This window comes from Tachysurus vachellii, chromosome 21 (assembly GCF_030014155.1).
Source record: "Tachysurus vachellii isolate PV-2020 chromosome 21, HZAU_Pvac_v1, whole genome shotgun sequence".
Taxonomy (NCBI): Eukaryota; Metazoa; Chordata; class Actinopteri; order Siluriformes; family Bagridae; genus Tachysurus; species Tachysurus vachellii.
Genome location: NC_083480.1, coordinates 8,741,566 through 8,757,237, shown reverse-complemented (window position 1 = coordinate 8,757,237; position 15,672 = coordinate 8,741,566). Strand labels below are relative to the sequence as shown.

The following is a 15,672-nucleotide window of genomic DNA, read 5'->3' as shown; positions in this document are numbered from 1 at the left end:
TTTGAATAGACGTATATATACACCATATATTTACCACTGTGTCGACAAGAACTTTCCATAAAATGGATTCAATGTAGTAGTTTGTGCCGCCAACAACGATTGGGAGTTTTCTCCGCCGGTGTATGTCCTCAATGTGTTGGGTTAAGGAGGCAAAACAAAATAAAGATCATAGAGATCTTCATTAATATGAAAAGTAGAGAGTTTAAAACATGTAAAGTCAAATATCAAATGTCAATTAATTTGTCAGGAGATGTTTTTTTTTTCCACATATTTTTGAGTGGTATATCTTATCAGCATACTCTAATGTAAGAAAATGCCATTTCTATGCAAAAAGCATGACAGGTCTCCACTGAGGCTGGCTTTTTTCCAAAGAAAATTACATTTTTAAATCATAATAAAAACATCAACATACATTCAAAATCAATACGGATATAGTGAATCCAAAATGAATTAAATCAAATGTTTCCTAGTATTTCTCCCCCCGTTGATGGAAGTAGACCAGATAATTCGTAGTAATGTACATTTAATCCACGTACATGCCATTAAAATAGGCTCAAAATCAAAGTGCATGTCTCGTTGTGAGTTGACAGTTTCCTCTGTTCTTTTACTTGGCTGTGGAGATTATAATAAAAATCAGCAGAGACCTCATCGCCTGTTTCCCTGGAGTAATTAAATAGCAAGACAAGGCCTACAAGCACTCATACTCCAATATACAATCACACACACACCACTGACACCCTGCTTTACTCTGTTCTCCTGGGAAGGAGATCAAGGCTTGAGAGAGAGAGAGAGAGAGAGAGAGAGAGAGAGAGAGAGAGAGAGAGAGAGAGGGGGCAGGTTCATCTGTCTCCGGCCGATAACGACATCTCTAGTTTCCTGCGATAAAACAAGCATCGATTACACTCAGTTTTACGCCTTTACACAGGCAGAGGATTTTTAAAATTGTTTGCTATGTTAAAGCAGTAGCTACTAGAGGAAATCTGTACAATATCCAACTGTAAAAATGTAAATCACATGCATTTGGCTGTGTTGTGCCTGAACATGCCCAGTGATGACTCCTCCCGACTATGACAGAGAGCATCTCCTGCATCTATTAATATTCACCCTGATCATCTCTCACTTCCAACAGCATCAGGCGGCAGGGAAAAGAAAGACACACACACACAGACACTCTCTCTCTTACTCTCTCACACGCACACACACAGATTTATCCTTTTAAAGTGTGCAAGGTATCGGGATCAGCAGACGGGTGGCACCTTCATAACCCGCTCGAAAATGTCACAGCTATTCAATTTTATATGCAAGAAAAAAGAAAAAAATAATGCAATATTCACTCAGGAAAACTTCTTTAACAGAAACAAGCAGGACTCTGGTCACTGACTGTAACCAGAATTGTGACTAGAAATAAAAAATGAAAGCTTCTAAAGATATGAAATAGAATAATATATATATATATTTTTTAATGAGACTCTAGTTTCAGGGAGGGGTTTTATCTGATTGCTACTGCAGTGATGCTTAGTGAGAAAGCCCATCAGTAAAATGAGCAATAAAACACTCAGCCTTAAATTTTTCATGTGTTTAAAGAGGAGAAAACTATTGAACCCTTCTTAACCATGCAGCCTCAGTACTAGGGTGGCAAATGGAAGGAAATTCCTTGGTTAATTATTGTCAATGTTAACAACCTGCTATTGATTAATTATTAACAAATACAAGGCTACAATATCAAAAACACAAACTGCACACTGTAACACTGAGCGACAGTGACACTGTAGTCGCTCTAACATTACTTTTTTTAGGGATCCGACACTGAAGCGACAAATTCATACACTTAAAAAACTATATGTTAAAAAACAAAAAGGTATTCGGTAAAAAAAAAAAAAAAAAAAAATACCAACAATGCAGTAATGCACAAATGCCTTTCTGTTAATGTTCTTGTAATTATACATGAATTACATCAGCAACAGAGTTGTCTAGTTTGCAAAATTCTTGTGTTGTGTAAACATGCTCAGTAATTAAATTCAGCAGTACCTTGTGTAATAAACAAATAAATAAATAAATAAAACATTAAATTAAAAAAAGAAAAAAAAGACCCTTTACAGCCAAAAAAAAAAAAATAGCAAAACTTGTTATATAATATAATTTAGTCCACTAAATTCTAAAGTGTAATAATTAATCATGGCAATGATCAATTTTGCGCTCAAGTCTCCATCACTGTGCACTGGACAGGAAAATAAAAGTTGAAAAAAATGAATTCAGAAAATTTTGTTGATGCTCATATTTATATGTTGTTTATGAGCTGAGCAACAGAAGGTTAAGGGCTTTGCTCGGGGGCCCAGCAGTGGCAGCTTGGTGGAGCTGGAATTCAAACTCACAACCTTCTACTCAGTCCAATGTCTTCACCACAAAGCTACCACATCCCCCATTAACTGCACTCTCCAGTGTCACCCAGATCAGGCCAGGTTCTCGTTTGAGTCTCAAGGTTCCTTCCTCATATGTCATACACCTCATTAACCACCAGATTTAGTACATTTAAAGGTGCAGTATGAAATAATCCCACCTCGAAGTGGTCTTTTAAATCTTGTTCAATAAATTGACTGCATTAGCAGCATGCACATATATTTTAATTTAGACCAGAGTTGTAGTGTGTCCCTTGAATGTTTAATGAGTGAATTATAGTAAAATATAACTAAATAAATAAAATATATAAATAAATTATATATATATATATATATATATATATATATATATATAACATATATAATTAAAATTTTATAATATATATATTATTAATATATTAAAATTAATCATTTTATTATGGTGCAGGAGCCCACTGGACGTCTCATTCTGATACGTCTCATCACAGCTTGTGCAAAGGATATGAGAGACAGTGCTTTGTTCCTGAAGTCCACCACTGTGAAGCTGCTCACCAGAGGATCCACAAAGCTGATCATGTGATGCGGACACTCCGCCTGCTCCTCCGCCGTCACTTTATTGGTGATGATGTCCAGTCCCTCATAAACCTGCAGTGAGAGAATCACAGGATAAACAAAACCACAGGCATTACATTACACTGCAATAAACAAATGTTTTACCTACTATTACAATCACAACAAACTAAATAGGATCGCCGTGTCCTGCAGTAGACTGATGTGCGTCCCCTCCAGGTTACCTTTGCCCCAGGTGTTACAAAGATCAGCTCTTATTATGTATCATTAGCCTCATTATTTTGCATTGTTTTCAGTGCAGTTACTAGGGTTTGGATATGTAAAGGTGCATAAAAGTATAATATAACAAGCAAGTTTCATGTCCAGGCAATTTAAGTGTTTTTTTTTGTTTGTTTTTTTGGTAACTTCAACAAATACTTGTCTGATAAAGAAATACAACCCCAAGTTTTCAATTTTCTGTTCAGTTTAAATGTAGCACACTCAATGCATCTCTTATCCCCAGATGAATTACTAGTGATCGTGGTTGACGAATGATCTCAGAATCAGTAACTCTGGGGTTATGCGATAAAAACTAATCAAACTAAACAAAATAAATAAAATAAAGTGTTGTGTAAATCCTTCATAGAGATTATAGACCTCTCCTGCTAGCACACCACTGAGCCATCTTGCACCTTGTGATGCATTTGATACCGAGGGAAAATAATGAATCAGTATAAATAATGTTTTTACTTGCGATGCAAAGACTGAAAATCACACTGCACAGGCAAAACACCTCCAATGACTATTTCTTGCACTTACAATGTGGGAGCCTAGAGTTTAAGGTGTTGAGCTAATGATCGGAAGGTTGTTAGTTCAAATCCCAAGGCCACCTAGCTGCCACCGCTGGGCACCTGAGCAAGGCCCTTAACCTTCAAATGCTCAGTTATATGATGAGATAAAAATGTAAGTCTCTTTGGATGAGGGCGTCTGCCAAATGCTGTGAATTCAGATTTGGGCAAGATAGTAAATGAATTATTTGTCCATGCCTGAAGAATATCAAACACTTTTAAATGTGAAGTATAGAAGCATTGTAAGCAGGCCATCATTCAAGCAGGATACACAGTGAGAAGCTGCTTTCAATACATTCACTTGCTCTGTGTTTGACAGCTGCCCGTTACTCTCTGGCAGCGAGGCTCCGGTCTCACAGGATATTCTGAAATTTCATGGCACCCCTTCAGTTCGAGATGTCATGCTGATGATTATTGCTACCCTGCATTCCAACTACAGTCTCGCTATCTGTTCTAAGAAACTTGCTGAATTATTAAAATTCTCTTCCCCGTCACCGTCTCCACAGGGCACCTCTGCGGGGCGAATCCAGAGGTGAGTGAAATCAGCAGGAAAATATTGACAGCCGGTGCTTCCTCACTCTCCCCAATGCAATGAGAGATTTAAAAGAGGGGGAAAAAAGGCACAGATGCCTTATCAATACCTCGCAGCACTCAGGAGTCCGCTACAGCTTTAGCGCTTCTGGAAAATGCTTGCCTTTGCTTTCCAGGAATACACCCCTGCCTTTCATTTGCAGCTCCACTTGATGTTCACACAAAGTAATTACCTGTACCCGTCAACCAATTCTTATATGGTTCAATAAAAGCAGAAAACAAGGTGTCTAAAGTAATGTTCGTCTTTCCCTTTTAAAGGCAGTTTAAGGTAACTGCAAACCATATAATCCTAGGATTGATATAAACAGTAAAGAATGCTTTTCAAGTCATAACTGGATTTTTTTTTTTTTTTTGTGTGTGGGGGAGGAGACTGGAAAAAGCAGACCGATCAATATTACAGCCACGGAGTGTCCATCTCCATGCTCCGAGGGGTGTGAGCAGCATGCAGGGCTTCCTGTCTGCCCCGATCACAGCTGCTAGTCAGAATATCCCCTCATCACCAGCAGGTTAGAAGACCCTCATAAACAGTTTAACCATTAGTACAGATGTGCACTATCACTAGCTGGAATCAGTAGGGTGCGTTTGATAGGTTAGCACTGCAGTGTGAGAATGTGACCCTGCGGTTTGCTGCGGACGTGCTGCATAGCTGTATGGTGAGGGCATAGCAGCCTGCCACATCCTGGCCTCAAGTGCTACTTTATTCTGGCATCATCGTCGGGTTCATGTCAATGCAGGACAGGAAATCAGATGGACACTGGCGTATACATTCTGAAACAGCAGACTCGAGACACAGTGTACAACACAAACCTCACATAGAAACACTGAACAGAAAAACCGGAGAAGGTTTTTGTAGATTTTTATCTCTCAAACAGCACAAACAATTCATTTCTTGAAGCCTCTGTCGTCATCTTATATATTAGCTTTGCTTCATCTTCTGCGATCAAAGAAATTAAGATTTTTCTGGATTCTATTTTCTGCCATTTTTATTCCTGATTTGATTTGGAAAATAGTACTATGATGGGGCAGATATTGTTATTGATGTCTAAGAAATGCCAGGTTTTGTCTGCCTATGATAAACAATAAAGCAAGGAAATGCAGCAATAAACATGAATATAAATGTTCATAAATAAAACACTGAACTTGTTATTATATAACATCATGCTTATTTTTTACAATAATATTATTTTAGTTCAATTTCATTTCTAAATGGCCTTTTTCAAAAGATGTCTTACATCCTATAGACCTTTTCATCTCATAATAAGATGATTTTTTTTTTATTACTTGAGAACACATTTATTTAATTCTGCTACAAGAAGAGAAGTGACTCTGTGCCCGAACCTCTTTGTCTCTTTATGTCTAAGCAAAACTAGTGCACTAGTTGATTGTAGCTGTTTGCATTATATTTAGTAATCATCATGAGCATCTGGTTTAAAAAAAAAAGATATGATTTTTTTCCTAACTGATTAGAGAGTCTGTCTCATTTGTATAAAAAAAAAATTTAAAAATAAAAAAAAAAAAAAAAAAAAAAACAACATCTACAATGTTAATCTGATCTCCCCGAGCATCAGGGGCAAACCTCACAACCCTAGTAGCATGATAGTAAGTGATTAAACGAGAGGATGGTAAAGCTCAGTTTAATCCACTTCAGTAAACAGGAATTGCATTTTAGGGGGAACTAGAAGACGATTTGCACACAAAATGTATCTCTTGCAACTTAATCTTATGTTTTCCATGAGCTGCTAGAAATATGTACAAAATGCATCATCACACCATGCACGGTTCATGACTCACATGAAAAAAAAGAAATAAATAAAAAGATCTTGCTGAGTCATTCTTACTCCCTTTACCGCCACACGCACTGTTCCGTTGTTTACATGAGCAGGGAGACGTCACAGAGTGAAACTCACAGAAGCTCACACACAGGCTTATACACGGGTCTCTAAATAAATTGATTTTTGGTCATAATTCAGTGTCAGATAGACAGACAGGCAGACCTGAAATCACTGGTAAATACATGCTGCTTTCTTTACCAGTTTAGTTTAGGAATGAAACAGGTTTGCTCCTGTTGTCAATTAGATTAGAACAGCTATAATCAACTGTTTCCTCTTCTCTCTCTCTCTCTCTCTCTCTCCCAGTCTCTCTCTCTCTAACTCCCTGCCTGTCTCTCTCTCTCTCTAACTCCCTGCCTGTCTCTCTCTCTCTCTAACTCCCTGCCTGTCTCTCTCTCTCTCTCTCTCCCTGCCTGCCCCCCAGCCTTCCCAGCCTCCCAGCCTGAATACTTTCCCTATCAGAGCACCTACAGTAGCAGTGCAGTGGATGTGTAATCTCCTCAGTGTGTTCTCCTGACAGAGCATGCGGCAAGTTTTATTGGTAAATTATATTACAAATACACTTCCTGTGTGTAACTACAGAAACTAAAATGAATTCAAATGAGTGCATTAATACAAACAGTCAGTGCTTCTGTTAGTTCGGTCACCTTATCAACAGCACTGTGCTGTAAAGGCCATTAACTGGAGCATGAAAAGGGAAAAACCTCACAAATGTGATACTTTCGAGAAACGGGAATGTACTTTAAAATACTCATTAAGCATTTAGCAGCATGACACGTTTCCCTTTGTAACATTATACTACAACATATGAAAGTCACTATAGCTGTTTAGTGCCATATGATGTACCTTTACAGAAAGTACCTGCTATCACAGTCTCCAGGGAAAGCTTTGTGGCTGCTAAATGCATTATGAAGAAAATATCGCTTGGTATAAAACTTCAAAACACTGATTAGATTTTTGTTTACCTATTTGTCTAGATATGTTGATTAAAAACCCACCTAGAGTAGATGTATTTCTAATAAAATAAAAAAATTGTATTTTATAAATAAAATAAAAATGACAGAGAGAGAGAAGAGAGAGAGAGAAGAGAGAGAAGGTGTGTGTATGGATGTGTGAGAGCTTGTATGAAGCGCATAAATGAATAAATAAATAAATAAATAAAAAGAAAATAAAAAAAGAAAATAAAATATAGAAGGAAAAATAAGCCATGTCTCTGGTCATGTGGCTTTCATTTGGGGCCACACTGCTTGAGTGCTGCCTGCATTAGCGAGGTTTATTCTTCCTAGACACACTAACTCTTCAGTACCACCCTCTGAAACACCCAACACATTCACCCCCCAACGCTTTTTCAGGAATCTTTCCCTCTCACACACTTCCTCTTTGTGTGCTTTTCTTCCCGCCGGCTGCCTCATACTCCTGCTGTCTCTCCTCTCCGCACAGACTGTCCTCTGATGGAACAGCAGCTTTTGTCCTGCTAATAATGTCACTCTTGTCCTGGTTCGTGCTATTGCTGAACTCCTTCCATCATTCACCTGATCCTCTGAGCTGACCTGTGGCTCAGTTTGTCTCACTGAATCCCATTTCGTATGACATTTTGTCTTGGTAATGTGGTTTAGGTTTGATTAGCCGCATCACGGCTGATATTTCTTTAAATTATTATAGATTTATGATGTTACATGAAATGCACTTGAAAAATTCACAGTATTCTATTGTTTGTTGTCTATTGACTAAATGTGGGAATATTTTTAAGCCCCAAAATGGCTTTGGGGTTGACTATATAAGCTTATGCAAGCTTATGTACTTATAGGCTACAACACTGTGGCAGATTATGCTCTACTTATTGTTATGTACTCCAATCTGATTGGTCAGAAGCTGTTTATTAATTACCTACGTATAGCAGCTCGGCTCTTGCGGTCGTGCCAGCTGTAGTTCAATAAGAGCTTTACGTTCGTCTGCTCGTACTAATATTTGTTTGTTTCAATAACAACAGCTATTTCACAGGGACGGTGACAGCAGTCAGTCTACCAAATCTAATCAAACACCATTAAATGGTTAAAAAAAACTGTTATTTAACAAAGAAAAAAATTATTTAATGGCTATATCAATGTCTCTGTCATTGTGTCGGTGATTAGAAAGTAAGTTTCCTGTCATGTGAAGAGTCTTCGGGACCGAAATCATTGTTCTTTCCAGTTTTTAGGTATTTGCGATTTTTTTTTTTTGACTCCAACTTCAAGAGAGGAAAAAAGAGAAATTGAGAGAGAATAAATATTTATAACTGCTATTATTTCAGAGTTATCAGGAGCTAACTTGTCTCACAGATGTCCTGCATCATTATATATAAAACAGGAATATGTGGTCAGTGAGACTGAAGAAAAATATTATGTATGGATTTATAACCAACGTGTTAACATTTAGACGCTTAAATGGTGCATGGTACAAAACACCAGAAACAGCAGGTTCGAGCCTCGGCTCTGGTTTACGCTTGAAGTTTATTTTTATTCAGGGCTGTGAAAATACACTTTCAGGTCATATCGAATGTACGAAAACTGTTAATCTTACTAAATTCAGCAAACAACATGAAAAATTCTAAATGTTTTTTTTCCATTGTAGGTGAAATATAAATAAAAAGAAATGGTTCGAGGTAAAAATGTGCTAATAGCAAATTACTCTTGGGACATTATTGTGGTATAAGAGAAATAAAACCCTATACTGTTATTGGATAATAATCTACTCTGACAAGGCAACATCGGGCCACATCTCACCAACCTGCCACTGATTATTTTCCTATAACTGCACATCCAGTCATTTATTACATATTTTGCTATAACAGCAAGTTGTTTTATGTTTTATTCCATACCTAGTGCACTGATTTGATCAATAGATTCAGCCACAAAAGAGCTAATAAAAGCCTACTGGAAAATAACAGAACTGACTTAAAAATACCAGACTCGTTTATTCAGACTATATCAAGCAACAAGCCAAAAAGTTTCTAAAGCATACCTTCCAATAGACTAAATTAATATTATTTACCAAAATAGATGCCTTTGAATAGGTGAATATTAAAAGCTTAATCTTGATTAAATCAACACTAATGTTTGCACAGACTGTCATCAGTGACAATAAGTCAAAAAGGCTCAATGAAACCCTTCACGGCCAAGCATTTCATAAGGCATGGAAAGAGGAGTGTCTGTGAGTCTCATCCACATTTTATCTTGACAAATGACATTTCACAAACCAAAATAAAAGCCGTATTACTGCTCTGCAATAAGCGACAGCTCTCACAAGCACAGGCCTTTCAGAGCCACATGGGAGCGAAGCGTGAGAATGTGAGCCTCTGAATGTGAGTCTCTTGCTCCATACAGAACAGCAAGGGAGTGGGAAAGAGGGAGGTGAAACAAAGGAGGAGCTAGTCTGTGTGTTTAGGGAGCATGGCTCCACGTGGTGGGACCAGCGCCTCTTTGTGTGCCTGTGTGTGGATGTGCGGCATAGAGAAAGAGCGGGATAGAGCCCTGCGCTGCCCCCACCGCAATGTCTCCCTAATCCCAGACAATGGACTCAGTGTTGGATGACTGCAGCCGGCCTGCCATCCACACCCAACCTCAGGCCACGCACGAGACAGCTGCTCCTCATACACACAGGGAGAAAGGAAGAGGGGGAGACCATGAGAATCAACAGGGAAAGATAAAGCAAGGAAACAAGAGAGATGGGAAAAGGTCCACCAATCAAGCTGGAAGAATGCCAAGAGGAGAGAAGTAGAAGGGCAGGAGACCAAAACCAGAACAGATACCCAGATGTAACCACATGAATTACACAGGACCTGTTATACAGCAGGGCTGCAGGATAATGATATTATCCTTTAACAACTTTGAATCAACAGCAAAACAAATTAGCTTGTGCCTATATACAAGCCTATATTCCTTACTCTGGTTATTTGAGAGAAAGAGTGAAAGAAAAACTGAAAGGAGTTCAAAGGAAAGGTCAAAAGAAAGACTTATTTCTTCAAAAATGAATTAAAGAGAGAGTCTGTATGATCATGAGACAAGGTGAATTATTAGAAAGATCAAAGATATAAAGAACAAACAAAAATGAAAAGAAAATTGAAGTTACAGAGAAAGAAAAAGTGAAAGGTAAAAACGAAAAAAATAAAGATCATAAAGAAAGAAAAACAAAGATACAAAAAAAGGCAAAAGAAAAAAAAACTAATAAAGACTGGTATTCAATTTATCAATTGGCTGACACATTTATTTGTACTTAATTCAATGAGGAAACCAAAAATGTGATCATGATTAAAATCCTATTAAGCGTGCAGCCTAATTATACACAGGAAGATGCCATAATTAGGAAGCAGAGCAAACATGGGCAAAATGTGGATGAGTGAGAATGGGGCTGAAAGATGACACCAATAAAACATCCCTAGTATGACCTTCATCTCCCGCAGCTGATGGTGCAGAACTCCCTTTAGCTCCATACTCTCTCCGTCACTTCCCTCTGCATCTCCTCATTGCCCAGCCCTCGTTCAGCTCACTCCGCCCTGCCGTCCTACAGCCGGCGGCTCAGCAAATTCCCTCCAATGAATGTTTCATGAGGCTTTTACTACATTCTATCCATCATTATACAGGAGTGTTATACACTGTATCTCAACGAAGCATTCCTATGTGGCCCATTTCCACAGCCCCTCATGCACCATTCAGGGCTGGAAGAAGGAAGAAGGGTGAGGGAGGTATATGGACTCCATGGTATTGCGATTGGAATACGGAGAGTTATAAAAAAAAAAAAAAAGGCAGTAAAGAAACCACACTACACAGAAGCAGCAGCCATCCAGTCAGTAAGCCAAATAACTAGCTGTATTGATATTATCATGGCTCTCAGAAGACAACGACCTTAAAGCAGAACAGAAACAATAAAAGCTGCTGTAAAACGCATGCTAAAGTTTTATTAGCTGGTTGGGTTACACATTTTACTCGTTTACACCATAACTCAAACAATAAAATACCTCTAAACCCAAAACTGGGCTTACTGAGGGATGGTGAATTCAGCAGTTTGCCCACCAGGAAAGTTCAAGTGTGAATTAGAATAAACAGTGGCAGCTTTAGAGACTAACAATAATGGCTAGTACTCAAAAGCTCCCAAGACGATGACAACTCCATGTAGATGCCTGCTTCCTTCAAGTCGTCCTCAGAAGACGCTTAAAAGTTTGGATGTGGTGATTATGAAGATGTGTTTGTTCAAGTTGTGTTTGGTTGGAAAAAAAAACAAAACAAAAAAACAAATGGTGTGCAAGTTGTTTTCCAATAGCAAGAAATTTTGTGTTGCCTGCCAGAATTTTTATTACTGACATCCCTACTAAAATACAAGTTCCTGCGTGCTTAGCTTATGTTACTGAACTAAATATTTCAAAAAATGTTGTCTGTTGTTATATAACTCTTTAACAATATGACAAATCAAGACTCAGGTATGAAATTCCACTTGCATTTTTATTTTATTTTTTTCCAAAATAATGCCATTTGATTCATTCATATTCAGACACTGGTTTCTAGAACAGCGAAGGCTCTTTCTCCCTTGTCAATCACAGTAACACCAGTCTACCATGGGTGTCTGTGAGCTCATGTGTGCGGAACAGCACAGATAGTATTGCGCTACGTCGCACCCTCCCTGTGTGGTAGCTGGTGTACGAAAGAGGAGAGTTGGAAAGTGGGTGAAAATGAGCAGGTGGACAAACAGGAGAAAAATTAGTTTGTGTAGAGTTTCTGTGCATGTATACATGGTTTCTCTCTGGGTTCTCCAGTTTCCTCCCACTTCCCAAATGAATGACTGTACTGTAGGTGGATTGGCTACACCAAGTGTGACAGGGTCTGTACATAATGCCCTACAGAGGACTGGTGTCCCATCTGGAGCGTATTCCCAACTCACACCCATTGTTCCCAGAATTAAATAATTAAATGTCTGCTGATGGAATGTTCATCTCCATCCACATAGTGGCCCATAAGTCTGACAACAATAAAAAATTTAAGACTGAAAATCACAGCCATTTGAATTCAATTCTTGGGCATTACGAAGAAAAAAAACAATCAAACAAGTGCTTTTTGTTACCAATGACTCATTCACAACTTGAAAAACCTGTTAAAACTTAAACCAGACACGTTTTATTTGCCTTCAAAAGGACGTCACTGCAAAAGCATGTTAAAGCACTATTTTCATTACGGCAGTCTTCCTGACTAGGTAAAGACACTATAAGTAGATTCAAACAACACAAAACACATCCATTTTCATGTACAAAAACCAGTCAGGGGACATGTTCTGCTCCTTAGAATCAGTATGATTTCCTTTGACCTTATCAGGCTCATCAGAGGCTCCATCAAGCTCCCACGGAAGTCTGGATGAACACAAACATCAAGCCAGACTTGTACTGTGTCGCAAGGCATGATGCCAGACAGCCTGACACAATTGAATTTTTCATTCATTCAGTGCAAATTTAATTTGGCCTCTGGTGTGCTTAGACTGACGGAAATGACTCAGAAGGTTGACACATAAGTAGCTAGTATAGCTTTCGAATGTAGACCACGATACACTTTTATCCCAGACAGTAAATACAGCTATTCCTTTAAGGTGTGTTTTATTTGATTAACTTAAGTGGTCGACATTATATTTGAAAGCATAATGTTCACAATCTACCTCCTGTCTTTGTTTCAGAATGATTGTGCATGTAATAATATTTGAATATATGAGTATATATATATATATATGTGCATATAAAAGCTTTGAGATTTGCTTTGGTCTTTTTCCCAGTTTCCACTCACACTTTTCAAGCATCAGTGCAACACAGTGGGAGAGGTTAGTGCACAGGAGACCTCACACAGGTGTGGCTCACTATGAAAGAGGTGGCAAATATCACACAATCACATTAAAGGCCCGCATCAGCACAGAGCTCAGATGAAATTTGCATTAAACTGCTTGTTCACAAAAATGAGAAGGCTCCGGATATTTCAGGCTCATCGCTTACGCCTATGATAAGAGATTTTGCCTAAATCACAAGTGATTTCTCAATAAAAGAGATCGTTTGATGTTAAGTGTAGTTACTGCAGCACAGAGACGAGAACTCACCATCAGGCTCGCCTTTCTAACCTGCACAGGCAGCATTAATCAAATCTACAGTAAAGATTTGTGAATTTTTTATGCCCTGCACAGTTTGAGCTGTAAGTATAAGTGCAGACAAGTCAAGGTCTCCTGAGGGGTTTGTACAACTTAATGTTGATTAACATTAAGTTAATGACTTAATACAAAATAAGCATCACACTAGACACGATACATTCGCACTGCTGAATTATCAGTGAAATTCAATTTTGTTTTAGATGACGTTTAGTTTTGATTAGTTTCCTTTAACCGCATGATCTCAAATGAGTTACCCCACTGTAATGTGTTTAAGGCTACTTTACCTGCTTATTATTACAGTTCCCATGGAACATCTGCAAGACAACTTAGTCCCTGATATTCCTTACATTATCTTAGTTATAGACAGTTCTCCTCACCAGCCTTGCATTCTTTTCTGTTTTTAAGGGTACAAGACAAAACAAATATTTTAAATTTTAAATATTTTTTAAAAAAATATTTTTATTTTTGTTCAAAGAATGGGAATTTTTTAAAAACCAAATTATTGACATTAATGCGGTTCATTTGCAAAGGTGTGAACATAGCATTTGGTCCGTTTCTAACTCTATAGTCCTGAATCGACCAAACTGCAGGACAGGAGCCAAATATGGCATGTTTTATGAGTTAAAAGCAGCATCTTCTCTGTAGGTATCAGAGTACAGACCTGTAGGATTGCAGAAATGTGATCTGATCTGGATTTTTGGACCAACATACAAATTCTGGATATAAAACACAAACTGTTTTGATCTTTATATAATAATTCATTTTTTATTTTGTTGCAGCTCATTACTAAAGTGATTTTTTTTCTCTTTGCTGTATGTATGAGACTCTTAAGGGGCTTTTTACACCTGGTCACTTCATGCGTTTTCTGTGATCAGATAGCTATCCGAGCGTAAAAAGACCAGGTCTAAATGCCCTCCGAAACGTTTTCGAGACGGATATAAATCCGATCGCTCAAACCACTTCTGGAGGTGGTCTGGGACGCATTTCAGATGAAACTGGACAGGTGTAAATGCATGTGGTTGTTCAAGCCACACACATCAGCGCTATACTCCTCCCAAACGGAAGTACGTCACTCGTATTTTAACTCAATTACCCCGGAAATGAGGTAAAATATATTTGCATTTTGGGCGGGAGTAGAAAGATCGGATTGATATCCGATTCGCCGCATTTACAGTATGTGGCCTAATGTAAATGGAACAGTCTTAACAAACCAGATAGCTATCGGATCAGAGAAAACACATGAAGTGACCAGGTGTAAAAAGGCCCTAAGAGTTTTACGAGCACACTGTCAGGTCTAAATGCACCTTGGCCCATGTTTTGGGGTGGATTCTCTTTTCTTTTTGTTGTGTTTAATTCTGTGCAATGTGAAACCAAATCAAACCAGCACACCTATAGTATCTACTTCTTTCTGATCAGTGACTGGATTAATAGGTGATGTAAATGTGCGTCTATACTGTACAGCAAGCCATAGGAAAAACTCACACTGCATCTCCGTCCCTTTTTGGTCATTTTCATACACACAGATTTGTTTAAATTACTTCTCATTTTTATGAAATATAATTAAATATGCATTCCTCTCAAGACAAGTCAAGACACATTAAGCCATCACCAACTCCATACACACAAAGATATTTTAATTCCTTTGTGACTGATGGGCCCCAGTCTTTTAACTTTATTAGTGACCCATTAAACTGCCCTTCAGGACCTCTGAGACCTCCCATGGGCAAAAGGATACACTGAAATTCCCTTTCTTTCTTTTTTTATCCCTTATTCTAGAAGAGCACACAGTCCTGTATGAGGTTCCCATGAGCCCTCACTTATAGTCATAGTCTTTGAACTATGATCTCAGTGACCTTTGAGGTCAGGGTTCATCCCAATGGTTCGACTAGATGTGTCCACCATTATTAAATAACACAAACTTAACATGGTCGCATTAACCATAACAAACTGGCCTGCACGCCATACAGTACTGCTATTGAAAGTGTCTGCAGCGCCGTATACAAGCAGCACAATCGCTGAACACCAGCGGTGGCAAACTGAGGCTCGTCTAAACAATAAGAGTGTGGGAACCAACTGAGCATGACAATAGTGCTTCCCTATAGTGTCTGTGCAACTGCAACCCCAATGCAACAATAGTCTCACAAACTCCATCTTCAACACGAGTGTGATGCTTATACCCACACACCCACTTTCTATGGAGTCTAAGGAGCTTGTGCTGCAGAAATTTCATTAGCGTAACCTAGTTAACTGCACCAGGTGACAGCCGTGAAGGCACGCTCAAGGTCAAGAAACATAAGACAAGGGCAGAGTGTCCCTAAATTATAGATGTGC

The 15,672-nt window shown here is 38.4% G+C and overlaps 1 protein-coding gene across 2 annotated transcripts in view; it reads right to left on the bottom strand.

The window, feature by feature from the left end:
- Positions 1–15,672, bottom strand: part of trit1 (tRNA isopentenyltransferase 1) — a 40,683-nt gene that overhangs the window by 20,236 nt on the left and 4,775 nt on the right. For both annotated transcript variants that reach the window (XR_009647535.1, XM_060857132.1), the window contains exons 2-3: positions 2,881–3,020; positions 35–134 (exon numbers count right to left, since the gene is read on the bottom strand). Coding sequence is in view for 1 of the 2 variants with exons in the window: in XM_060857132.1 (XP_060713115.1) it covers positions 35–134; positions 2,881–3,020 (240 nt within the window). In the remaining variant the exon portion in view is untranslated. The remainder of the gene's footprint in view (positions 1–34; positions 135–2,880; positions 3,021–15,672) is intronic.